The sequence below is a fragment of the Eschrichtius robustus genome, chromosome 15 (genome assembly GCF_028021215.1).
Source record: "Eschrichtius robustus isolate mEscRob2 chromosome 15, mEscRob2.pri, whole genome shotgun sequence".
NCBI lineage: Eukaryota > Metazoa > Chordata > Mammalia > Artiodactyla > Eschrichtiidae > Eschrichtius > Eschrichtius robustus.
The window spans coordinates 24,594,548-24,622,255 of NC_090838.1; the positions used below are offsets into that span (position 1 = coordinate 24,594,548).

The 27,708-nt window shown below is 37.9% G+C and overlaps 1 protein-coding gene across 12 annotated transcripts in view; it reads left to right on the forward strand.

Annotated features, from left to right (window-relative positions):
- LCLAT1 (lysocardiolipin acyltransferase 1) overlaps positions 1-27,708 on the forward strand; it is a 191,412-nt gene that overhangs the window by 121,759 nt on the left and 41,945 nt on the right. For 3 of the 12 annotated variants that reach the window (XM_068564818.1, XM_068564815.1, XM_068564814.1), the window contains one exon: positions 21,579-21,695. The exons of 1 other annotated variant lie outside the window; for it this stretch is intronic. In XM_068564818.1, the coding sequence (XP_068420919.1) occupies positions 21,579-21,695 (117 nt within the window). Of the gene's footprint in view, positions 1-1,472; positions 1,536-5,463; positions 6,115-17,371; positions 17,488-21,578; positions 22,420-26,013; positions 26,714-26,757; positions 27,376-27,708 lie in introns of those variants that run through there. 8 more of the 12 variants (XM_068564820.1, XM_068564819.1, XR_011076653.1 and 5 more) reach the window with 8 other exon arrangements.

A 27,708-nucleotide genomic window follows, 5' to 3' on the forward strand; every position in this document is an offset into this window, starting at 1 on the left:
CAAAATATTTTTTCTGTATTTTTTCCAGTTGCTAGGACCTTTTCTCGTTTTGTTTTTTTGTTTTTAAGTAGATTGATGTTTGTTTTGAGTATTGCAAAGGTATTGTTAAAACAATACTGACCTTGCTGGTGTGTGTAAGTGTGTGCTTATGCATGTGCACATGCAAACCAAGTTCATGTGCCCTCACTTTTTAAAAATAGATTCTTATCAGAAATCAGTGCCACAGGAACATGAAACTAAATACAGAAGTTATTTGCTTATTAATGTTGAAAATTATCTGAATAGCTTTCCAAATGAAAGAATTTTCTTCCGTTTTATTTTGCATAATTATATTTTATATAAAATAATTATATTTACATTTACTATTATATATTTTATAATATAGGCATCCCTGTATTTATCATTTGATGGCTAAGAGCGCCCGAATATACTTTGTCATAGAATCTGGACTGAGGAGAACAAGTCCTGGTGCAGTTATCCTAAGTTGGCCTTTTTATGCTACATGAAATGTAAGATGCTGAAAGTGTGTTAGTAACTTTCTAATTCACCTGCTTTCTCATAACAAAGTTATGTAGGCGAGGAAAGCACACGTGTTCTCAATAGCTTTCATTCTCTCTGCACCTAAGTACTGCATTTGACCACGTGGAGCAAATTCCAGGTATCCTCCTTCTTGTAAGAATACTGACTGGTCAGAGCATGCATGTACATACAGCATGCCTATTTTAGTGTGTTTATTTTGTGATAATTAGTAACTTAATACAAATAATTTTCATTGTGACTTAGTCATCTTTTTCATAAGGAATAATAATTGAAAGAGAAATTAAATATAACCACTAACGTACATTTATTTCTTAATCTCTGTTTTATCAAGTGCCTTTTCCAGGCATAGTCTCATTTGAATGTAAGAAACAGGAATCTACAATGTGTTGGATTGTCTTCATTCTAATATTTTACATGAACAAAAGCTGCCATCATAAATCTTTGAACAGCAAGTGTCCTGTTTGAGCTCTTCTCGTCTTTGTTGTTCTCTGTTGCTCACGTTACATGCCTGTTTGTGGTGACTAAGATACTCCTCACAAATACTTGAGTTAAGTAAACAGCTGTCTGTAATCCCTTGTTATTTATTATATAGAACGCACTTCAAAAGAATCTACAGTGCGTGGTTATTTGTAGACTTAAACAACAAGCCTTTGATACCGTGAGGGTGCTACACAATTTTTAGATGTTAAATATGAGAAATTTGTGTTGAGAGTTGTCTTATCTGTAGGTTAACAACTGTTTGCTTTGATAGATATTACCTCCCCAAACTCTGCATTCTTTGGCTTAATCTTGCATTGTATAAATGTAGTCTGAAAATAGTTTGGGGTTCCATGTGGAAATTTTGACAAAACTTTTGAGACTGCTGTACAAAAGTTCTAAAATCCTGCATTCATAGTTTATTTATGATTTACATCTTTCCCATTTCCTCATAGATTTGAAATGGCCTTTAGCAGAAGATAAAATAAGAAAAACATGGCTCACGGTGTCAAAGCCAGGTATTAAAGTATGTGTGTGCATAGGGCTTGAGGGGAAGGCGTATTATTATCCGAGCGAAGAAAAACTGCTTCAGTCAAACATAAACCTTAGCAGTGACCTTCTTAGAAGTCAAGGCATAAGGAGTCTTCCTAGATTTTACTCACTGCATTAAGCTCTTGGTGATTTACAATGCTGATGAGCTAGTTTATAGCAGAAAAGGAAGTATTAGTCAATGTCTTTTCTGGGCACAGTTATCACTGCTCTTGGGTGGGAGATCTGACTGAGTTCGGTTAACTAGCACTCCTCAAAGCTGGATGACAAACTATTCCTAGTCCTGTTGCAGACTGCTCTTAGTTGTTATTATAAAAGACCTGCCACTTGGCCCTGATATGCTTCCAGTCAGGAGAGGAACTTCGCACTGTTGGTGTGAGTACATGGAAATTACTTTGAACATTCTTTTCTGGGTCAGGGGACTTACTTGCTTTCATCCAGAACAGAATTTTAACAACCACAATACGTTCATAATAGTAATCCAAACAAAGTTTCCAAATAGTTTATGAATTAATCTTTGTTAAAGAAATTATTAATAACCTTTCTGATCAGTAAAAATATCATTAATATGTTGGTTCCAATATTAGTTTCCTTAATAATTCAAGTAGACTGTAGCTGCCTCTTATGTTACTAAATCAGTCATAAAGAAGGCTTATAGTTTAATACTTTAGGGATGGATATTGGTAAGAACTGACATTAGGAAGGATTTAATGGGAAATACTGACTTTTGTTTTGACTCGACAGATGAACAGAATTTGGGCAATGGGAAGCATGTTATAAAAAGTTTGTCCTGTATGCATTGTCATTAAAATTATGATGAAAGGTGTTTATATTTAGATATTCTAAAGAAAATATCTTTTTTTTGTAAATGCAAATAATCTGAATCTTAGGTAAAGCCTGTTTTTATAGTTAATACTATATGATCAAGGCATGCTGGTGACAGCATGAGAATAAAAACTTGTGATGAACATCTTCCTGTGTTCACATTTGGAAAGTTAGTGTGTGATCAAGTACCATGGAGACCGTATACCCGGCAGAAGAGAAGGGTGGAAGTGAAGTGGCAGAGCAAGGGGAGAGTTTAGGGAACCAGGGCTTGAATTAGATCCTGAGGAACAACAGGATTTGATCTGGTAAAGATACTGGGAGAGTACAGTCAGGGTTGGAGATCCAGTGCTGGAGACTGGCCTGACTGGAGCCCAAAGTTCACCCTTTTAAGTGGTAAGAGCTAAAGTTAGAGAGGTAGTCTTGGTTGTTTTGAAGTCTCACTTCTAACAAAGTGAAAAATAAAAGGAGGCAGAAATGGTGGGAGTTGTGCAGGTAGTATTTAGGACTATAACTATTCTGGGACTGGTGAGTAAATTGTTCCCTTCTTAGTATTCTAAGAGAGGTGATTATCTTCCTAAGCAGTTTACTACTTATTCTCAGATAAAATAAGATCTGTTGGCTTTCCATCACCATAGTCATCCCAAAACAGTCTTTTATTTTGAGATTTCTGTATTAATTATGTTCAATTTAAAGGAAGACTCAGTAAAAGTAATTGCATCTCATGTTTTTTTTTACATCTCTTTTGATCCATGAGTGAGGTATTTGCAGACTGTATGATGGCATATAGTAGGAAAAAAGTATGATTCATCCTAATTACAAAGCTGTTTCCTAAGAAAGAATCACTGGAGAAATATCTTATTTGTGTTTTTACAAATGGTTTTGACTTAAAAAAATCTTGCCTTTTCTGTATATGGCTGTAAATGGCCATAATTTTATACTGCAGTTTTTTTGTGTGGGGGACTATTTACTTAGTGCCTGTCACCCCTAGTGATCTACAGAGTTAGCCATAAAATCTAAGCCCCATCCCGTAATAACCTACCCCAAACTTTAATAGCTATGCCTTAAACCGTGTTTTTAAAGTTCAAAACCCAGATAGGGAGTCCCTTGATATGTATTGGCAAATATTGATTTCATCTAAATCGATCTTTTTCAGCAGTAGTTGGCCAATTTGCAAGGTTCAATACTCGTGGACTTTGATGGATTCATTTTCTAAAACATTAGCAACTTATCTGAAATTCTAGGTGCCGATAGAATCTTTGGATATAAAGCCTGAGAAGAATCCTCTGGGTACAGCACTAGGATGTATTTGTTGACCTTAGAGAGAGTAGTTTCACAGGAATGGGGGTGCCAGAAACCAGATGTGAGTGGAGTGCAGATTGATGTGAGTGAGTGGAGACAGCAAGTGTAGATACTTCCTACAGGGAATTTGCTGATAAAGGAGAAGAGAGAGCTGGAGCAGTCAACAGAAGGGGAAGCCACATCAAGGATACTAGGGGAGTTGAGTGTTTTTAAAGGCTGAGAAAACTTAATGGAGGAAAAGCTGGAAGAGAAATGGATTAACGATGGAGCAAATTTTCTGAGAAATCAGGAGGGGTTAGGAACAGAAACAAACTTATGGGGATTCCTCATTTTCTGAGGCAGGAAGCAAGGCTGAGCTTGAATATATATTTTGGTTTGGGGAGTAAAGGGTGAGAAAGTGAGGGGTGCTCTGATGAAAGGCTCTTCTGTCAGGTCAGAGGTTAGGTGGTAATGTGATGATTATGGTAGGGAGGGGAGGGGAGAGAGGTGAATAATGAGAGTTTGGAATAGTTGCTGTGGAAAATGAGAAAAGGAAGCTGATAAAAACAATAAGAAGCATTACTGAGCTCTCCGACCTCGTGCTACAGGCCCAATCTAACTTCCCACTGTAGCTTTAAGCTCCATCCAAAGTGGAGACTCACTTTGCCCTGCACTGACCTCACTCCTTCTCTTCACCTTCTGCAACCGTCTTATCTCTTCTGCCTTTCTTCAAACCTACCTGTTCTTTTATGCCCAGCTCAGGTAGATCATTTCTGGATCTCTTCAGCTGGCAGTGCTGTCTATCCCCCTCCAGTCTTCTACAACAGCTGAACCACTCTTAAGAATTGTGTAATTTGCAAATATATTTTATCTTCTTTCCTAGGTTGTAGGTTCCTTTGGGGCAAGAATCATGAGTTTGTCAGTGTCTCTGTTTCTCTTTCTCTCTCTGCCTAGGGCAGTGCTCCTGTGTTGTTCAGTAAAAGTGAATGAATAAATTAATGAATGAAGTAAATCCACCAAATTATATAAGAGTGGTGGATGGACCTCTCTATGAACCAGTTCATTTTATTTTGTACTTTAATTAGCTCCTTTGTGGGCGGGTATCACAAAGTACCCGCTTTGTGGTATTATTCATTTGAGGAGCTAAACCAGAAGTTTCTCAGATGCTTCTAATTGCCTCCTTTGCCATATGGATATAGAGGTACAAATAGCAATCACAATTCAAATTCCATTTTTATAAACTCCAAGATCATAGGCTTCATTGTTTCATTGAAGTGCAGTAAAAAGTAGTCTTCTGCATCACCACAGCAATAGCAGCATTCCCTACCTGATTGCCATTGCCCCTACCCAAGGCCCAGAGAGTACATACTTGAATTTTTTCCTTATTTCAGTGACACTGGTCCATCCATTTATATCCAGGTTTTCCCACCTCAACCCCAGCACAGTATCTCGCAAGATACTGCTAAAATGTCACACTCTCACCTTGGGGAAGAGTGGTCAGAACAGATAAAACCCTCAAATTCTAGGTCTGTCTGGGGACATTGTCCAGAGTAGGCCAGTGTATTATCAAGTGAAGTGAATATAATGCAGAGGAAAGAGGAAAGGAAATCTTGCCAAAAACTGCCATCATTTCTGTGCCAGTTTCTGCCTATAATGTTAAATTTCCACTCATTGGATTTTTCAGGCTCCTAGGTATTGGTGTACATATCATACCTGGTGTTTTCTTTGGATAATCACTCAGGATTTTAACTTTGTTTTTGTTTTGTTTTTTTCCCTGCTGAAATTATTACATAGAGATATTTGAAATGGGCAAGAAGATGAGAGAAGAAGGATCACTACTAGTTGTGGCCATCTCATCCATGAAGCTTCCTGATTCTATCAGCTAGAAATAGTCTCTCCCTTCCCTAACTTTCTGTAGCCATTTAACTGTACTTGTATTAAGACAACTCAGTTTTAGCCAGATATGGAAGCAACCTAAGTATCCATCAGCAGATGAATGGATAAAGATGTGGCGCGCGCGCACGCGCACACACACACACACACACACACTGGAATACTACTCAGCCATAAAAAAGAATGAAACTTTGCTATTTGTATATCTATAATTCAAAAAGATATGTGCACCCCTATGTTCATAGCAGTACTATTCACAGTAGCCAAGACATGGAAACAACCTGAATGTCTATCGACAGATGAATGGATAAAGAGGATGTGGTACATATACACCATGGAATACTACTCAGCCATAAGAAGAACGAAATAATGCCATTTGCAGCAACATGGATGCAACTAGAGATTATCATACTAAGTGAAGTGAAGTCGGAAAGAGAAAGATGACTACCATATGATATGACTTACATGTGGAATCTAAAACATGACACAAATGAACCTATCTATGAAACAGAAACAGAATCATGGACATAGAGGACAGACTTGTGGTTGCCAAGGGGGAGGGGGTTGGGGGAAGGATGGAGCGGGAGGTTGGGGTTAGCAGACGTAAGCTTTTATATACAGAATGGATAAACAACAAGGTCCTGCTGTATAGCACAGGAAACTATATTCAATATCCTATGATAAACCATAACGGAAAAGAATATATAAGGAATGCATATATATGTATAACCGAATCACTTTGCTGTACAGCGGTAATTAACACAACATTGTAAATCAACTATACTTCGATTTAAAAAGAAAGAAATTTTGCCATTTACAACAACATGGGTGGGTCTGGAGGATATTATGCTTAGTGAAATAAGTTAGACAAAGAAAGACAAATACTGTATGTTTTCACTTATATGTGGAATCTAAAAAATAAAACGAATGAATATAACAAAATACAAACAGACTCAGATGCAGGGAACAAACTAGTGGTTATCTGTGGGTAACTAGTGGTAGGGGTAGGGGAAGATAGGGGAAGGTGATTAAGAGGTGTAACTTAGGTGTAAAATAAATAAGATGTAAGAATATATTGTACAACACTGGGAATATAGCCAAAATTTTATAATAATTTTGAATGGAATAAGTCTATAAAGATATCAAATCACTATATTGTACACCTGAAACTAATGTAACACTGTGAATCAACTATACTTCAATTTAAAAAAAGATGCCCCAGTTTGTGTTGCAGTTGCATACATGAACCTCACTTTTCTATACTGTTAGCCTGTTGCCTACCCTGCTCTTGCTCCCCCTTTTTTCCAGCCCCTCAGTACATATAACCAAAAACAGCTTTGTTGTTTCAGTTGTTGTTTTTGTTGTTAATAATTATACTGGTTAGCTGATCCATATCTAGGATGGCTTTTTTTTAAGAGGGCTTCTTGGTGACTTTAATGAATCCATTCAAGATATCATATGTTTTGTAGGTGCAGATGCCACAGTCTTAAAGAAGGTTAAAGAAGATCACTGCTTTGCATAGTGTAGAGATTGATGGCATATGGCCACACTCTGACAGTATTCTAGAAGGTTCTCTGGATTTCTCCTTGTAATTGTCTAGTTAATTATTGGTCATAGTTGATGATGCAGCCTAAGGAAAAAAAAAAATCTTTCAGTGATGGCAATTAGTCTGACTTTTTTCTGCTTTAAGGTTACTAGACCTCTGTAATGATTAGAATCCATAAGAACTGGCTAAGCTATTCTAGAGCCTGATATTAAGGTCTTGTGTCTTCATTGATGTCCTTTGCTTCTCAAGCACACATCATGAAGTATCAGTGATCTTTCTTTCGAACAACGTTTTTTGATGCCCATGGGAAAGGAAGAACCAATCGCTGTCCTGATAAGGAACCAATATCACTGTATTTTAAAAACTGTAGGCTTCCTTAAATGACATAAATAAAGGTAAAGTGTTAGATATCAGAGTGACTTTGTAACACCCAAGTTACAATCTCTGTAAGAGAAATATGAGCTAAATAAGAAAAATTATCTCAATCATCAGTGGGGTGGGTACTTTCCTGTTGCCCTCTCAAGTGAAAGCAATTCACTGTCACATCTTACTACCTTATGATGTTCTTAATTCACCTCTGACTTAATGTCCCTTGGAGTTCAAAAAAATTTTTTGGGGATTCTTTTTTGAGCCTTTTGTGTCTAAATACAGCAACTTTTACTCCTCTCAGCTGTCAATCAAACCATCTCTCCATTCTCTGCCTCAGCCTTCATTTCAGTGGAGAGAGGAGCCTTAGCACCTGGCTTAGCTTTCCACTCCATCCCTGGTCAAGCCATCCTCGTAGGTAATTTCATGTATATGATGACACATTTAGCTCAGTTTCTTGATCTCCCCATTATCCATGCTGCTTTATACTTTGAATTTTGTCTTCTGGATTTGCTCTGCCTGTTACACATTAAATTTAAACATCTCATTCTCTGATGACAGTCTCATATTACAGCTGTTGGTAAGTTATTCCCCCTGTAGCTGTTCTTTACTCTCGTGAAGATCTCTCTTCCCTAAATGCCTTTATTCTTTTTCCCTATTCATAATCATTCACCTGCCTGCACTCTTTTCTCCAGTCCCAGTTATACTCTGTGGCCCATCCTTTAAACCATATTCTTGCCAGTATCCTCAGCACCTTAGCCCTAGTGCCCACTCCTGGTAGAGGTGCAACCCTGGGTCTCGCCAGCTGACTGCCTTTGCTGTACCTGCACTGGCTTTGAGCTCCGCTGGAGAAAATCCCCCAAACCATTCAGATTACTGCCAAAATAAATTCTTTGCAGTATTAGTTTTCTAGGGCTGCTGTAACAAATTACCACAAACTGGGTTGGCTTAAAACAATAGCAACTTATTCTCTTATGGTCTGGAAGTTAGAAGCCTGAAATCAATGTGTCAGCAGCCACGCTCCCTCTGAAGTCTCTAGGGAAGAATCCTTTCTTGACTCTTCTGGCTTCTAGTGGTTGCCAACAATCCTTGGCATTCCTTGGCTTGTGGCAACATAACTCCAATCTCTGCCTCTGTCTTCACGTGGCCTTCTTCCCTAGGTCTCTCTTCTTCTTACAAGGATCCACTCATTTTGGATTTAGCTCCCGGCCTAATCCAGTACAGCCTTATCACAGTTTAACTAATTACATTTGCAGAGACCCTATTTCCAAATAAGATTACATTCTGAGGTTCCAGTGGACATGGATTTGTGGGGTGGTGGGCGGCGGTGGGGATGGACACTCTCCAACCCAGTATAGTTGCGGGTCTCCAAAGAACCCTCAGTGCTGGCTGTTTTTCTGTATTTCCCTGGCCAGTTTTCCTGTTCTCTACAGTAGCAATTTTAAGCCTCCCCTGCCCATCCTCAACACTCCAGCGCCCATCCTCCTGCCCCCATTTCTTTCGCAAAGAAATCAGACACCATCAAACCAGAACTCCCTTCTCTTTCTGCCCTCAGACCTACAGATTAGCTGAGTCTATACTCATTGCTTCCTGTTGTAATGAAAGAGCTCATCCTCCTGTCTAAAATTCTGTTTCATTTTTTTCCATCTCCACAATGTATCCCTTACCCTTCTGCCCCCTCAGGAAACTTCAATTCAAACTCTGTCCTCTTTCTTTACCATAGCTTTAAACTTGAGCTTACTAATGGTTCCTGTCTTCAGCATTTAATGTCATTCAGATGTCTTCAGTCTTTAAAAAGAAAAAGGAAAAAACTGCACAATTGCACAACACTTTTCAATCCCCACCCCTAGTCCAGCTTTCCTGCTACCTCTTTCTTCCCTTCAGATGCAAGCTTCTTAGAAGAGCTGTGGACGCTGTCACTACAGCCTCACCCCTAATGGCTTCATGAGCTCCGCAGTCCGTCTCCCACCCCCGTGTCCCACTGAACCGGAACAGCCTCCCCTGTGTCGTAAAACCCAGATCTTGTCCCTTTTTGCCCCATCACCAACACTTGACCCTGATGGACATTTCCTTCTTCTAGAAACATCCCCTGCCTTGAGGGTAGTTTAGGGAGAATTGGGGGCCAGGATAAACTAGATAGAACTAGAAGACTTCTGAGATCTCCCTCAATTCTAAGAAGCTGATGATTTTCTGAGATTTCAGGAATCTTCAGTTCTTTATAAAACTTCTTGGCAATTTGTGGTTATTTAAACATGGTAGTGCTTTAAAAAAAATAACGTTGAGACTACAGAATGCAACATCTTTCTCATGCGGTTACTGAAATTTCAAAGAGATTATTTTTAGTAACTGTATTTGTTATTATAAAATTTCTCAGAAATAGAAAACCCATTAGGGAAACTTGAAATAGAAACTGGCTGTACTGAATTTAAAATTCTAAGATTCAAAGATACAGACTCTGATGCATTAAGTTATCTTTTGAAGTTCTGAAGCCTGAAATGTCCTCTTGTAAGAATATAAGGTTTTTATTTGTATAAAAATAGGCTTGTTATCTAATTTAATTTTTCAGAGAGTAGGATGACAAATAATATAAGAGAAAATGGAAACTAAATGGTGTGAGTTAAAACTTGAAGTTTATAATCTCCTCCCTTTCCTAACAATATCTATAGTATGAAGAACTCAGCTGTTTACGGCAAAGTTTTTTTTTTTGAACAGTTCTCCCTTTAGACAATAGTTTGACTCTTGATTTGAATTAAATCAAGTTGCTCCACTTGATTTTCATTCAAGAACAATGTTTAAAAGATAATTCCAGATGTCCCCAAGTCTTCCTGGCCTAAAGGTGCAGATGAGTTTGGGTTAATATCAGAAAGTCCCATCTTGGAGCCCCTCCAGCATGGCTGCTGCACCTCATCATCTCTCTCCAAGGGTCCACCAAAAATTTCCAAGTCTTGCTGTCTCATGGGCTCTGACCGTCTGGTAGAAGTTCTCCCTGCAGTCCACGGGCGTGAGACACTGTGTCGCTGCCTAGGGCATGGCCGCATGTCTCCCCAAGTTGCCAGCTCCCCAAGGGCCAGGCAGCCCTGTATTCTCTCATCCTGACAGAAGTCCCTCTAGGAAGGAGTTCCTTGAACTTTTAATCAGAATCTTCTCTTTCCCTGGGACTCAGTCCTTGGGGAAAAGCACCTTGCCCTCCTCTTCTGCCCTCCTTTTTACCAGTTTCTGCTCCTGTGTCTGGGCCCCAGACAACCTCCTAAGAGGGTCTCTTTACTCTGCCCTACCATTCACGCACATAGAGGTGGGGAGGGGGCAGGAAAGCAGATGCAAAGTCATACGGAGTTGCTGGTACAGCTGTTGGGAGCCAGAGCTCCGGGATTCGCAGGCTTCAGACTTTCCCCTTACCTTTCAGTCTCTGCCCCTTCCCCCTCAATTTTGTCCAGCTGTAGCAAATTAATAAAATACCCAATGAAAGCCAATCAGAACTGCAGAAGTCTTCAAAAGTTGTTAAAATGTTTTTTTCCTTTCCAATCTGAATTGCTACAAACTTGATAGTTAAACAAGATTTTGGTAAACAGTACATTTTGTAAATTCTGCAAATTGGTTGTTTGGCAAATTGGCCTGCTTTCCAGTTCATCAGATATTAAATCTCAGTTAGGTTCACTTGGAACTTCCTACTGCCATAGCCCTTTCATGACAGTGAGCTTCAGAACACTTAAAAAACATTATGTCTACAAATTCCACATTTAGTTTTATTGAGAACAAAATGTTGTCATCTCTCTGGGGTTTACAGTCGGTGTATGCAACACAATAACAAGAGGTCTTCTAGGATATCACGTTAGAGTTCTTTGCAACAGAGCTGGATGCTGACCTTGCTTTTATTTATTTTTAATTGAATGAATTGAGGAAGGGGTGGCACTGGAATGTGTGTTTATCCTAAGCCTGGAGAATCACTGTGAGGGGGGTGCCACGTTGAGGAGAAAAAAGTAGAGAAAGGGGATAGTGTATTGCCAGCTACTAAAGATTTAAATTAAGACATACAGCTGAATAAGATTATATTTTTCTCCTGTTCACCTAATTCCCAAATTATAAAACTATTGAAATTGGATGTCTGTTCTTTAAGCACTAGTATTATTAGAGTGAATTAAGTTTATGTATTACACTGTAGAAATGAAAGCAACAAAACAAACCACAGATTTGTATACCCGTAGATAGATAAACTATAAATAAAAGCTATTTTATCTTTGTTATTCAAAGCATGTCAGTGTATCCTACTGTAAAGGGATGAACTTCCACCCACTGGTTTTGTAGTTCCCTTTGGGTCTGCTGTTGATTGTACAAGCTTTTTGTCTTTGACGAATATTTAGCAACAGGCAAGGATGCTTTCTGGCTGTTTGTCCAGCATTTGAAAAGGATCCCTTGTAATAAATCCCAGCATCCAAGAGGTGATTCAGTCTAAGTTTTTCTGCCTTCTATATGGCATTTTCAGTTTTATTTTATTGAATTGTTTGTTTTGAAACAGGGATGATAATTGTTTCCTCATGGTGAGAGTTCAAGGACATCCGCCTTCAGCTCTGCCCTTCTGGTGTATTTGATTTCACTCATATAGTCATTCTATTCCTAGAGTATCTAGAGAAGATTCTTGGAACCTGATTTGTCTATAAGAATTCTGGATCCTTCTGCTTAGGAAGGGCCTTCATCCAAACTCCTAGTAATTCTAGAATATTTGTGGGTGAAGAAGATGTGGCTTAAAACATCACTTATAAGTTTTTGTCGGCTATGCACTTTAAGCTTCTACCACTGATCTTATAATACTCTAACTCGGGCTTTTGAGAGATTGCTTTTTAGATAGGAAAGAAGGTAGTTGCTTAGCTATCCGTTAGCTGAAACAGTTTTATAGGTGGCAAGGAAATCACTTGATTCCTAAAAAGAAGTGAAGAATGCATTAGAAAGAACAAGATTTGATTTGCCCTACCAAGAAGCAATAAATCTATTTATTAGCCACTCTTAATGTGATGGTGGGTCTCATATATATTCTGGGAGTGATGAGGCATGGCTCCTACACAGCAGAGGGAAATTAATAGGCAAATTACAAATTTGGAATGGAAACTTGACATTAAAACAGATCATTTTATGTTTCACTGCTTGAAACTCAGAGTTTTCGGGAACTAATTATCTAGCAGCAGGTAGTAACATGGGAATGTTAAATATACATAGAAAACTCAGATACTTGAGCATGCAAAAGGGCCAGGTCAATGTATTTTTACACAAATAAAACAAGTTCAAGGTTGCCAAATATATTAAAACAAGAAAAAACGGTAAGTGCCTATAAACCAGCAAGGATGTGCCTAACTAAGGCTAATTAATGTGCCAGCCATTACTTTTCCAGATATCACTAATGAAATACACTGTATGATTTGTAACATCAAAGCATGCTGTGATGATACAAGTTTAGTGTTCTAAAATGTTCTCTTCTTTTCAGTCCTTTAACTTAGAGGTAAATTTGGGTAGCTGATATGCAGTTTGCTTTGCATTTGTCAATCAGCAGATAAAAGGGTGCTACTTTCACAGATTAGGGCATTGTAAAAACAGTTTGTATAACTAAAATTGTGTGTATTACAACTGTAGAAGAAAAAAATGTTACTTTCCAAACTAGAGTGTGATGATCAACCTGCTAAACTATCCTCATCACATTTGTAAAATGAGGATACCCGCCTTTTAGGATTATTGTCAGCAACAAATGGCATAATCTGTGTAAAGAATTTAGCTCAGTACCTGGGCCACACTTACGTGTTCCATAAACACATCATAATTACTACTAATTAGCCGTTCAGGTACAGATTGCAGCACCTGAGCTTTGAGTTTAGCATTGAATTAAGAAGTAGACTATTTATGTTGCATCCTTTAAGGTCAAAACATGAAAGTCCTTTTGGAACTATTTTTATTGCATTAAGTAAAATAATATATTTATTTAACTTCTAAATTTAGGTTATCGATGTATACAGATGTGAAAAAACAAGTGTTTTATATTCATGTATTATATTTGGAATGTTATGTTAACAGAGGAAATAATCCTACAAAAGTTTTATTGAGCACTTCCTATAACCAGACCCTGAAACTACAATAGTTAATAAAAAACATAGACCTGTCTTCCCTAATAATCTAAAGCCCACAGGCCATTAAGGGAACAAACATGTGAAAAATTAATAACACACTACACCATTTCATCTTTATTTGTCTTTCTCTTTGTTTTAAATACCCCCATGTAGTCTAGGGGTGAATATCTATACACCTTGAAAATGGGGCTTGGCTGTTGCTCTTCTTAGAAATTTCCCCACCACACCCCTTCCACCATATTCATTCCTTCCTTTGAATGTCCCTGTATCTTGTACATTCTCAAATTGGTAGCACTGTAATTTGTTTATTTACATGCCTATCTCTCCTACCAGACTGTTAATGTCATGAGAGTTACGGCTCATCTTTGTGATCCCAGCTCTGAGCACAGGGCTTAGCACCTCCCAAGCCCTCCATAACAGTGGATGAATGGATACTTTGTACTCTTCCCTCTCCAATCCCTTTCTCATTTTCCAACATGCATTAAAAGAAAGGAATATTAAATAATCAACTTGATTGACAAGAAAACATACTTTCCTAGCTTAGTAGTTATATTCATGTATCGTGAAGCCCTGTTAATGTGACTTTCTCAATTCAGAATGAATTATATTGTTTATAGAGCAGGACTGAAATATATCATTATTTCATGTATAAGGAAGGGGGGTGGGTTGCCAAGCAGAGAACTGTGTGAATGAAACTGCTGGGGGATTGTTTAATCCATTTCATATATTTTAGTAGCATCCGTTTATATCCATTCAGTTACTGGATTGATTACAAATGATAACAAAAGTCACCTGTTTATTAAGGTATGTCCAATAGGAACTATTATTTGCCAACCTGTTACTAGCAGTTTCCTTTCACAAAATATACTTGAGGCAACAAAAATGCCATTCTTGAAGCAATCTGAACTGGAAAATAGATCTTCCCAGTTAACCCAAATTAAAGAGCTCTTGAATTCCCTACCCTCAATGTTGAATGGCTATAGAATAAGGCTTAGTTGAAGGACTTTAAAATCAAATCCAGTAGATAGTATATTCTGGCATATGATCATAAATTCCATATATCCCTTCAAAACTAATGTTCATTATTTATGACAAAGCATTCGCTGGTGGTTAATTTTATCAAGGATTTTAGTAGATGTATCTCAAAACTATTATTCAAAAATTGTTCTCAACACTTGAAAATCCACTTTCTGTGAGATGAAACTAAATAATGAGCCAAGTCTAAGACTCCATTAGGAAAAATAATTACATTTACTACTTATGCTGATTTTGACCATGGCCTTTCTGTGATTCTATACAGCAAAATTAAATATTTTAGGATAACGTTTTAAGTCTATAAGAAGTTTTTCTTGATCAACCATATTTGTTACTGGAAAACTAAGTCATGTTTTACATTTATCCTAAAGTGAAGTTTGTTTTATATGACAAAGTTGGACTTTGTATCTCCTGAACTTTCATTAGTGTTATTTAATTGCATATCAGTCTGCCTGCCTGCCCCTCATCTCTTCATTCACCTTTCTATCTTCTTTAACTCTTTCAGTTCGTGTAAGTTAACAGCCAAGAAATTCAGTGCTATTTCCAGTTATCTGAATTACTTAAGGCAAAATGCAATGAGTAAGTCTTAAAGTTAAAAACTATTAAGAGAATATTATACTGAAACTTCAGTAAAATATCAGATTGATTATATTTTGTCTTTCCAAAGAAAGTCATATTCAAGAAAATACTGTTCCTGTACTTGGCAAATTGTTCATTTTAATTACTGTCAGGATGATTTAATTAGAATTCACCGTCACCTTTAAAAAAGAGTATCCCTAGCCAGCTAATCAAGAATTTGAACATACTACTTAAATCTTGGTATGTGTGCAAACTCCACATGAAAAATTTTAAAAGTCTGGTAAAATGGCATATTGTCCGTATATTTTACCTGGGATTGATCCTAGCATCTATCTAGTTGGAGAATAACAGAAAGTTTTCCCTGAAACAAATTTCAAGGAAATATAATCCAGTCCTTTCATGTGATATTTCAGTCAGGTTGGGCTTTTAATCAATGGGTTGGAAAATGACATACATTTTCAGGTCTCAGTGATTAAATTGTTTTGGTTTCTTAGCTGAGCTTTCTCCTCTTTCTCTTGCCTAAGGTATAAGCAGCACCACTAAGAAACTGCTGCTATGTTGGGCTCCCTGTTTCACTGTGATGTCTTCACTCCCTCTCCTGTTACGCAGAAGAGATTTTTGTGACATTGTAGAAGACAGCTTCCTATGAGTTTCATCAGAACGTGTAAAATTCTAAAATTGTCATTCCATGACTCTGCAATTCGTTTTATTCCCCACACACATTCATTTTTTTAAAAAACTTACATAAGAAATGTAATATAGGTTTTATATTTTAATAAAGTTTTTGTAGTTTCACACTTATGTTTTTAGGACCTGGAAACTTAGGGATATGGTAGTGGCCTGCTACTTTTCATTATAAGCCTTATTGTGCTATTTGATTTTTTAATTTATGTGTATATGTTATTCTAATAAAAATTAAATTAAGGAAAAATAATCAAAAGTTTCAGAAACTTGTTCATGCCAGAATACGTTTTTCTCTGAATTCACATAGTCCTGCAGATCCACCTAGTTGGTTTTTATCCAACATTTCTTTATGAAAAATTTAAAACATAGAGTACAGTTCAAAGAAGTTAACAGTGAACACTCATATAGCCACCATCTAGACTCTACCCTAAACATTTTTACTCCATTTGATCGTGTATCTCTCAGATAATCTGTTAGATAATTGATTGTTAGATAATCCCTGACTAGAGCTCTTTTATGAATTCCTTTTTTGGCTTACTCGTTTTCAAGTAACGAGTTTGCATCGAGTTGTACTGCTGTTTCGTTTAGCCTCATTTACTAAGATTCCTTTCATAATATGTGGGGGGGCCTATCCACATATTTTCAAAACCAGAGTTCCCAGGTGTTTACACCAAAGTGGCCAGTTTGTTCTGTTGGATTAACCATCATGTGGGAAGGTCTCATTTCTTTGCACAGTGTATAAAATTGTGATCTCCCATCTTTCTACTCTTGTCTCAGGAATTCTATTTTAATTGAAATGAAACAGTACATAATACTTCTCTAGGAAAAAACGATGAAACAAATTATTGGACATTTTTAAAGGTATCTACAAAGTTTATGCTATACTGGAATCTTGTTATATAATCCTCAAATATTTTAATGAAGCATAAAATGAGCATTTTATACATATATACTCCCCCCATAAATCATGAACCTAAAGGCTATCCCGTTGATTAATGCTAGTCTTCAGAAATGATTGCCTATAGAGTTTATTGATTTGTCTTTGACCTTTTTTCCTTCTCTTTTAAGTTCTTTAGAGATCAGTTTTAATCATACCATTTTTGTGAATAAGAGGTTTATTATGTATCTTTTATTCCCTGAAACTTAACGAGAATCAGTTTTCATTTTGTTGTCTGTATACACCCATTTCTTAGTACTGAATTCCTCCCATCTTTTACCTATTTTCTTTTAGGTACTTTGCTGTAATATATTATTACTGGTGTACAGCAAGCTCTCCTGACCTTCTTCCTTCTTGTCTGGTTTCCCATTCCTTGTCTTTTTCTTAGGCCCACTCTCTTCCTGATTCTTATAGTAGACCCAGAAGTTTTCTTCTCTTAAGTTTTCATCATTCATTCCAATCACTATTGTATTGAGTACAGTTATGTGCCAGCTCTAACTCGAGCTACACTGATACCTCCACCTTATCTTCATTCTGCTAAACTTGAATTTTCAGTGCCTCCTGAACACATTGTGCTCATTCTCAACTGGAACATTTGCCCTTGTTTGCAATGCCGTTCTTACCCATCCATCAAGACTCAGCTACTCTCAGCTTTTGCCGACCTTAATAAGGTACATTTAAAAATAATATGTTAGAAAGGTTTATTTATATCAAGGTGATATTTATACCAATGGTTTCAAATAATAGGTCTGCATAGTTTTCCAGAAGAGAGCCTGAATTTTGGGATTCTAAGTTTGAATATGGTATGCTGTCACTTTCCAAATATTTTTACTAGATGCCAAGAACTGTTGTAGTATTTCTGGGCAATTTTTCAACACTAAAGTTCCTCTGTGAGTGAAGATAATTATTGAAGTGGTAAAACAACCAAAGCAGAACACTAACTTTTACTTCAGTATATTATTTCTTTTGGTTAAAGACCAATAAGACCAAGATTGTGGGTTTAATCCCGTGTGGGCCAGTTAACTTCCCACCAACAAATACTTTTCAGTATTCACATGAATATGACTAGTTTAGCACAAACCCATTTATCATGGTCAGTGCTGCAAGCTTCATATTCCAAGGTTAGCACATGGAGAAAATAATACATTTTAATGGAAGCATTTAAGTTATTTGGCAAGGTTTCTGTTTGTTTTTTTTTCCTTCAGTGCAGTGCCAGAGACATACCAACAAAGTGAAATAAATGTTGCATTTAAGTTCTTTATAAATAGTATAATTCAGTTGGTGTATCATATAAATAAAAATTCAAAAATGCAGAAGAAAAGAATAGCATAAATTTGGGAACAAGACAGACTTGGGGCCAACTCCAACATTGGGCTATTAGGGCGAATATAGTGATGGGGCAGATGGGGCAGCTCGTTAGGTCGGGGGACCGGTTGGTTGGTATCCACCCAGCTTCCTTCTCAAAAGGCTTTCCAGTGCTAGGCTGCAGTAGTTAGATTTAATCAAGTAGACAAATAGAAAACCCATAGGGTTTTTACCAGGAAATAATGGGCTGATAAGTGTGTATGAGAGAGATTATCCTTGCAGCTATGTTAACAGTACAGCAGAGTAGATTACTGAGCTTTTAAAACCACAAACACTTTCTGCTACCGTGGATCTTACTGGATCTTACCAGCAGCTTGGAAAATGCCCCTCAGAAGAGTGTATAGTTCATTCCTTCTGCACTAGACAACCAGGTCCAGTATTTGAACCCCAAGAGATAACTTCTCAAGGCTCTCTTTAATTCATGAAGCCAGCCTGTAGTAAAATGGTTAAAGAGGTGAGGCTTGTGTTAGAGGTCACCTCTACCCTTTCTGTACTCCTCATCCTGGACTCAGATCCTGCTCATCTTCGACCGTCTTAGGCTTCTACCTGGACACACAAGCATTAGGGGGTTGTTCTAAACTCTGGACTTGTCCAAAATCATTAGTTCTGTGTCTCATTTAAGAGCTTTTCACAAACTGTTAATCGAATCAGTTGTTTCTCCCAAATGCCTTTCTTTTTCTTCCTTTCTATGTATTATGCACATTCAGTAACAGAGAGCTTTTGTTTCAATGGTCTGAAATACAGGAGTGATTCTAGAAAGTTTAAGCACCATGGCCATCTACTTGGGAGGCTTTGTGGGCACATTGATCCTTGAATGGTGCTCTTTCAATCACATGAACTCAGCCCTTGTTTCCCATCACTTGTCTTTAGATAGATCACATTTAAATTTAGAGAAAGATGAGATCTCTAGAAATGGAGACTGTACAACTTTCCTTCCGAGACAGTAAAATATAATAACTTAGAACATTTCAATGAAGAAGGAATTGAGCTAGAATTGTAATTCCATGTCTTCCTAGCTTTGTGACCTTGGTGATTTATTTAACATTTTATTAGTAAATGAGGGTAATAAAGCTTTACCTAACACAGTGTGCTGCTTCCGTGAAATAAAATGTATATAAGGAGCTTAGTACTAACATATAATGCAAATTATATAAGAAACAAAATACGTAGGAAATAGTATCTGACACAGAGTAAACACGCAAAAAACTATTTCCTGAAAGTTGTAGTCTTTGGTACAGGGAGTAAATCATCAAAGAAATTATTCAAGAAGTGATCCCAGATTTTTCCAGAAAGATGAATGTCTAGATTTTGAGAGAGCCCAGTGAGTACGCAAGATAATGAAAGGAAAACACCTACCACAAATCATAATCATTATTAAATTTCATAATACCAGCAACAAAACAAAGATCCTAAAAGCTTCGAAAGAGGGGAAGTAACATTCAAAAGATCAAAAATTAGAATGGCATCACAATTGCCCAGAGGAACATTGGTAGAAAAAATAGAGAAAGTCCTTTAATTTTTTGGAGGAAAATGGTTTCCAACTAAGAATTCTGAATATAGCTGATTTCTCCATCAAGTGTGAGGACAGAATAGGCGTCGTCAAAAATTTAAGATCTCAAAGTTTACCTCTCATGCACCTTTCTTAGGGTGTTAAGGGAGGATGAATTCTAACAAAATAAAGAAGTAAACCAAAAAAAGATAAAGATAGAAGATTCAGGAAACAAGGAAAACAGCCTAGGAAGGGAATCTCCAGGATGATGGTGAAGGAAGATCCAGGATGGTAGCTGCACAACAGACCTTGAAGACTACAGTCCTGATCAGAGCAGAAGCATGGAGGGTTCCACGAAGAACGTCCCCAAGAGGATGAAACTGCTAGATTGTCTGGTGCGTGTGAATGTACTGGAAGGAGATTTGTACTTGTGGCTAAGTTTGGGGTTGAACTAGTGACAGGTCTCTAGAAAATTAAGCAAAGGGAAAAATAAGGCCGTTATTAACTCCAGGGAAAATGATTAGTAGCACAGGAAAAAAATGTAATAGTTACTATACAACTACATTGTGAATATCTGCCTTGTTTTTTAAAGTAAGCACTAAATATTGACCTTATCAATATTATGATCTAACTGTATTAGGGCCATGGAGGAAGGGAGGAAGGGAGGAATGGGGAGAAATGCTACAAGAAATGCTACAAAAATCCTCATTTTTCATAGTAGGAAGTTGATAGATAACAGGAAAAGTATAAAAAAACTTAGGAAATGTCAGTGTAGGCATTTTACATAGCTATATGGAGGTAAACATGAGAATAAACAGCTTAAAATGTTAGAAATGATTATCTCTGGGGAGTGGCATTACAGGTTAGGGAGGAACTGGGCAGGTGATTGCTTTTTATATTGACTAGAAGCCATGGTCATTACTAATGCTCATCAGTATGGTTCTTCTCTCACTCCATATGTGTCCAAGCACCCTTCCAACTAGTCAGGACCATAGGAACAGCTCTGGCCCAGACAGAGCTGAAGAGGTGTGTGCCGTTTCCGGGCTACAACCCTGCGACCCTTCAGATCCTCCTTCCCAGGCCTCAGCAACCCCACAAGGGACAAGGAGACAGGAATGCATTCAGTAGTCTGGAAATCTTTCCTCTGTTCTTTAGAACTGTGACTTCTTAGCTTAGAGAAGACTAAGAGAAGATTTGGCAAACTTTTCTGGAGAGGGCCAGATAGTAAACATCGTAGGCTGTGCAGGCCTACAATACAGTTTCTTTCGCAACTACTTATCTCTGCTGTTGTGGTGCAAGTGAATAAGCGTCTGTGTTCCACTAAAACTTTATTTACGGACACTGAAATTTGAATTTGATGACTTTCACGTGTCATAAAACATGTTCTTTCGATTTTTTTCCCCAGCCATTTAAAAACGGAAAATAAACGTTCTTAGCTCACAGGCTGCACAAACAGAAGTGGAATTGGCCCGTAGCTGGCCAACCCCTGCTCTACATGTTCAAAGAATTGTTACTCACAAAAGCTAATAGTGATCTCAGGTGGCCTTGGCCTGCAGCGGCTTGAAGCAGGGTTTCAGTTGCTGGCCAGAGACTGGAGTCAGGCCGGGGCAGTGCGAGCGCTGAATCCTAGCCGCTAGACCACCAGGGACCAGTGGCCAGTGACAAGGCCCTGGCCCTTCGGCTTTGCAGAAAAGAATTCCCACAAAGATGGAAAGTAGTGAAACATGTAAAGTGTTTCTTAGGAGGAAAAAGAGTACAGTATGTGTGGATAGACACATGGGCAGACTCTGAGAGAGAGTAGTGCCCTCGTGGTAGTTTCAATCACTTATACGGGGCATTTCTTCTGGGTTTCCTTTGGCCAGTCATTTTGATTTACCTGGTTCTGAGTCTGTATTTGGTATATTTCAGGATCCTCCCATGTGTGTCCATGCATCTCTCAGCCAAGATGGATTCCAGCGAAGAGGCCTATGGGTAGCCTTGACATCACTCCCCTTTTGACCTCCATGGAGCTTTCTAGTCGGCAAGGTCTCCTCGACTTTGAGAATGAGAAATATGTGGTCTCTTATGTGGGCAGGGCCCAGCCTCCTCTCTCAATTGTCCAGCTATTTTCATCTTGGAGTATTGGTCCACAGGGAATGAACTCCAGCTGTTCATCCTGGGGGGGCCTACCTATCTCCTGACTCAATAGTATCATACTGTTTGTTTTTAGGAGACAGAACTAAAACTGAGGAGTAGAAGTCCCCAGGGAATCAATTTCAGTCTCAAATTTCCTCACATAATGAGAGCATTTCTACAAATTAGAGCTGCCTACAATGAAAAAGGCTGCCCCAAGGGGTCCCTGTGCTTGAAAGGTTCACCCAGAGGTGGGAAGGCCCACTCGGTGTCCATGCACCCCTTTCATTCTTACATTTCATGGCCCTGTAAGACGATTAAGAGGAATCATTCTGATAAAGCTGTTTTAATGTTTTCCAAAGTACAGTCACTTCCCACTGGTTTTAGGACAGTGCTTAGAAAAAATTAGACTAGACCGTGTGTGTGAGGGGTGAGGGTGGGGGAGGCCATAAGTATTTTAAATTAAGCATTTGTGTGGTGCCAAGGTTTGCAACGACGACTTGCTAGCTTAAACATGTTTGCACACAGCAGTATTTTCTAATTTAAATTCAACCCATCTCCAAACAGCCCTAGCCTAGACTAGCTGAAGGTATAAACTTCATTTTCGTCTCATTAGGCCACCTGGAAGCTGCAATCAGTAAGTAGTCTTGAAGTCAATAGTCTGTCTGCTTCATTAAAATGTTAATTTCATGGCTTTAATTCTCTTTGTAAAATGTACCACTGCAGGACACTATATGCAGATTTATTCTAAAGCAGATCAATTTGCATGTCGCATTTTAGTATATTTATTTCTCCAGATTTCTCTGTGTATTGCTATTCTTAGGAATTGCTTTCATGTTTAAAAAAGTGTTTAAATATCTAAGATATTTAGATATTTAAGGCAATTTCAGCCTAGCAAAATTAATTTTTAAATAATTCTGAAACCTAGTTTCCTCATCAGTGACATAAATCCCACTTCTTGGAGTGAAATATACATGCCTTTTTTCCCCCTATGGCTCTGAATCTCCACCTTTAAAGAAAGATTCAGGAGCAGTTTTGGTGAACAGTCAGATTGAATCTAGATAGTGCCAGGTAGAAAAATGGATGAGCAAAATCTTTTGTCATATGCAGTCTTCTCAGTTATCTTTTATGTTTTGAAAGTGCCAATCTAAATACCAAGTTCACATTTTTACTCCTCAAAATCTTGAGTTCTGACTGATTTCCCACAAGGGAACGTTAATCAAGAGATAACCAAGAGGCTGCTGCTGCACTGACAAAAACTAAGGTCCCCCTCGCAGTCAGTGCCCCAAACCAGTAATCAGAATGACTGCACTACACAAATGCAGATGACACTGCTGTAGGGCCTAGACCCTTGTGGGTATCTTGGACTCTTCCTTACACACATGTGCCAGTACCTTTACATCTTGCTGATTTTCCTCATAACTATTTTCTCCTTTAGGTCTCCCTTGCAGGCTTCCTTTCCTTTTCTGATCTCCAATGGAAAGACCATTCCCCAAAGTTCTGCCCTCTGCTGTCAGCTCTTTTCTCATTATAGTCTCTCCCTTAGAATATACCTCCATGCTGTGACTACCACTATCATCTGTTTGCTAATGATTCTCAAATTTATGCTTCTGACTAACCTGTCTCCTGAGGTCTGACCTACCTGGATCTCCAGTAAGTAGAGACACTTTATCTAGATCTGTCTCTGTCACCCCAAATATAATATTTCTAATACCAAACGACTTACTTTCTTCTCAGCTTCTCCATTTCTGTTCATCACTGCCACCATTTTTATATATTCATCAAGCCAGAAGTATTCTGGGAGATGGCCCACAAGGATTTAATGTAGAAAATAAAAGAATAGTTCATCTCTTCCTTTTGATGAATGCCCAAAATTTATCTTGTACTAGGCCCATTGAATAGAGTTAAGTACTTCTTAGCCCAAGCATACCCGTAAGAGTCTCTTCCCATTAATAATGACCCAGTGAAATTATAGTTCTCCCTCAGTCATGTACCTTCAACTTCCACTATGGCCACCATGCAGAGATTTATGTTACTCATCTTTAGGCATGGAGGATGGGGGGTTGATTTGATCAAGAGTTTCCAAATCACTTGAAGTTTTTATTGAAATGAATGTAATTCCCAGACAGTCCTGAAATTACTCTGTTCTCAAGCTTCATAAGATAAAAGGTAGCTCTAAATAAAATAAAACTCAAAAAAAAAAAAAAAAGAAAAGAAAAGGTAGCACAAGTCATCACCCCAGGGCTATTGGCTGCTTATGGGCTATAAATAGACCTGCCTTAGTGACTTTTAAAAATAGTTTAGCAAGTGGCATTCCACTTTGTGTTTCTTGGATAAGTAGCTCATGCAACTCTTTTCTCGGCTACATGACTGAGGATCAGATACAACTGGGCTTATAATTCAGATCCAGTGAGAAAAGCAAGCACCCAATTTTCTGTCCAGTCTTGATACCATCATCACTAATTGTCCCAGGTGACTGAGATATATAAGTCATAAGTTTAAAGCCACATAAGTTTAAACTCACTGTTTTAAGGTATTATTTAAAATCTCTTATTGATACTTGAATGAAAATGATTGTTAACAAGGCTAAGACATTTTTATTAAGCCAGTTATGATAGTTATCACTCACTCAGCAGTTATTTATTGAATGTCTATAACGAGACAGCATCGAACTAAGTGCTATATGACATACAAAGACATTGTTAATACTCAGACATTACTCTTGAGGAACCTGTACAATCTAGTAAAATTTCTGACTGAGTTGGTGAGTTTAAAAAAAAAAAATTACAAGAACTACAAGATTAAAAGCTTTCTGCTTCCATATGATTCAGTGATGAATTCCTAAGGTCAGTTTTTGGAAGTCTCAAGAATTAATGCTTATGTAGGTATTCACAGGGGTCTAGAGCTGATTCTATGACTACATTTAAGCCATTCTAGACACTAGTAAGATCAAGAATGATTTTTCAGGGACCACCCCCGCACACCCCCCCCCACCCCCCCTCCCCAGAGCAGGAACAGCTTAGTTTGACATTGAAACCGACTTTGACCTTGGAACTTGGGGCAGGATACCACATACACACACAGAGTTAAGTGATCTCTAATTAGCTGCATCCACAGCAGTACATGAGAAAAACATACTAAGTCAGCCTTAGAATGACTGAGCTTTTTTTCTAGACTGAAAGATACCAGAATATAAGTTTAGCCTTTATTTTAAATGTGCAAGCTAGTGTCTCTGAGTGAGTCTTATTGAATGTATTTTGCTATCAAGTTGCCTTTCCTAACTTCCTCGGTGTGGGCAATATTTTTGTATATATACCTATGGTTAAGAAAGGTGGAGGCCAAATCTACAGAGAGATTTGAAGACAGTCAAGTCAGAGAGACCCAAAGTCATACTGTAACTCCAGGTGAGCCAGGTATAGAGTATTTCTGTTTCTTTAGAGAGAAAAGGAAATATTGCCCCAAGAGTCACTGATGGATTTTCATGAGAATGATGGGTAGTAGCAGCACCATAGAGATAAAACTATAGACAGAGATGAATGAAGCACAAGAGAATATTCATTTATATGGTCATCCTACTCACTTATAAACCTTTAGTTTTCTCTGCCAGGCTGGATGTAAGAGATACTTTACTAAAACGAGGTTTATTCATATTAAGTAGCAAATTTACTCCAAGCAATGTACATTCACTGGAATAAAAGATAACCTAGGGGCTTCCCTGGTGGCGCAGTGGTTAAGAATCCGCCTGCCAATGCAGGAGACACGGGTTCGAACCCTGGTCCTGGAAGATCCCACATGCCACGGAGCAGCTAAGCCCATGTGCCACAACTACTGAGCCTGCGCTCTAGAGCCGTGAGCCACAACTACTGAGCCCGCGTGCTGCAACTACTGAAGCCCGCATGCCTAGAGCCCGTGCTCCGCAGCAAGAGAAGCCACCGCAATGAGAAGCCCACGCACCACAACGAAGAGTAGTCCCCACTCGCAGCAACTAGAGAAAGCCCGCACACACCAACAAAGACCCAACGCAGCCAAAAATAAATAATTTTTTTAAAAAAACATTAAAAAGATAACCTAGTTTACCCTGGGAATGTGATAGACCATACCATTTCTCACTTTATTACAGGTCAATGAAGGAACCATTTTAAAGTTCACATATGAGCCCCTAATTCTTTCGAATAGAATTAGGTATTCATAATCATACCTAGAAGAGTAATGGAAAACTTTTCTATTTCAGAAACACAGGCAAGAAAATATACCATAGCCCAGTCCTTTTCCATCGGCCACTTTCTCAATTAGAACAGTGTGTTTTCTTCCGCTGTGGGTAAATGTTGATTAATTGATGTTTTGTTTGTAATGTGTTTCAGAAATGGAAAGAATTTCAGTTATATTTGCAGTGTAATACAATTAAGATATTTAAGTTGTCTAAAAGGCTTTTGCTGCCAACCAACTTTTTGAGAGACTTTTAAAAAGATAATGTAAAGACCAATTATATTCTTCTAGATCTTAACTTTTAAAAATGTGCTTATTGAGAATACCAAAGTACAATTTGGGGGCCTGCGCTCCATTCCTTTTATGAAATGGAAAGAACTAACTAAAGCTAGGAGGCAGGAAACCTAGCTTCTAAATTTAGTCCTTTTATTCAGCCAAACTCTAAGCTTAGTCCTTTTATTCAGCCAAACTCTAAGCCTCTTTGAAAAATTATTTAATCTCTCTGATCTTCAGTTTACCAAACTGAAAATGAGAAATCCTGAACTGCCTCCCTATATTAAATTCTTGACCCTAACCCCAGGGCTTTAGAATCAGATTGACCTAGGTTAAAACCATCACCTTGTCCATTACTGGCTTTGTAACCGTGTACAAATTACTTAACCTGGGTCTCAATACCCACTTCATGGGGTTATTGTGAGTATCAAATAAAGTAGTATGAGGAAGTACATAGCCTACTGTTTGCATTTAGTTTCTTTCCTTTTTTTCTTAGGTTTCATAATACAGAGGAATCATTTTTCGAACAGGTATCTGTATGAATAGTAGATCCAAAGCAATGTGGAGAATACAAAGAGAGAAAGACATGCAGCCTGCCCTTGAGTATATAATCTAATCCGAGAAATATGATTTTGACAAAAACAGTTTAAACTAGAAGAATGGTAAGTGCTGTAAGAGAAGTTCATAGAAAGAGCTGTGGAATTTAGAGAAGGCAGACAATGTATACATTATCATCAGATCCCAGAGTTCGGATGACCGGGAGAAAATAAAACATAAGCTTTGAATGTTATGAGATGTTATCATCCAGTGATGGTAACAAACCACGGTGATGTGTACATTGGAAGTGAATGTTGTCCATCCACGTTGCATCACTTTGTGTTAAAAAGACAATGGATGTTGATAGGCTTCACTGAGAAGGGACCATCATCGCTTCTGAAGTATTCATGCCAAAATGCATAACTTGGATTAAATCATGAGGAAACATCAGACAAACCAAATTGAGAGACCTGCCAGAAAATACTTGTCAACATTGGTTCCTGGATTGGATCCTGAACCAAAAAAAAGGGCAATAGTGAAAAAATTGGCAAAGTTTGGGTAAAATTTGATCAATAGATTAGCTAATAGTAAAGTATCAATGTTAATCTCCTGGTTTTATTTAATTGTACTATAGTTGTATAAGATACTAACATTCGGGGAGGGTGGGTGAAGTTTACTGGAAGTCATTTGAGTACTTTGCAACATTTTTTATAAACCTAAAATTACTCAAAGTAAAATTAAAAAAAAATAAAGAGAATAGATCCTCATATAAATCCTTTGCAGATGAAGATAGCTCAAGTAAAGATCTGTTTTAGATTCAGATGTGACAATTAAAGGGGAGCTGAGCTGAGCAGTCATAGCAAAGCTGTTTCTAAATTTTAAGATATTTTGACAGGTTTCAGTCGACTCA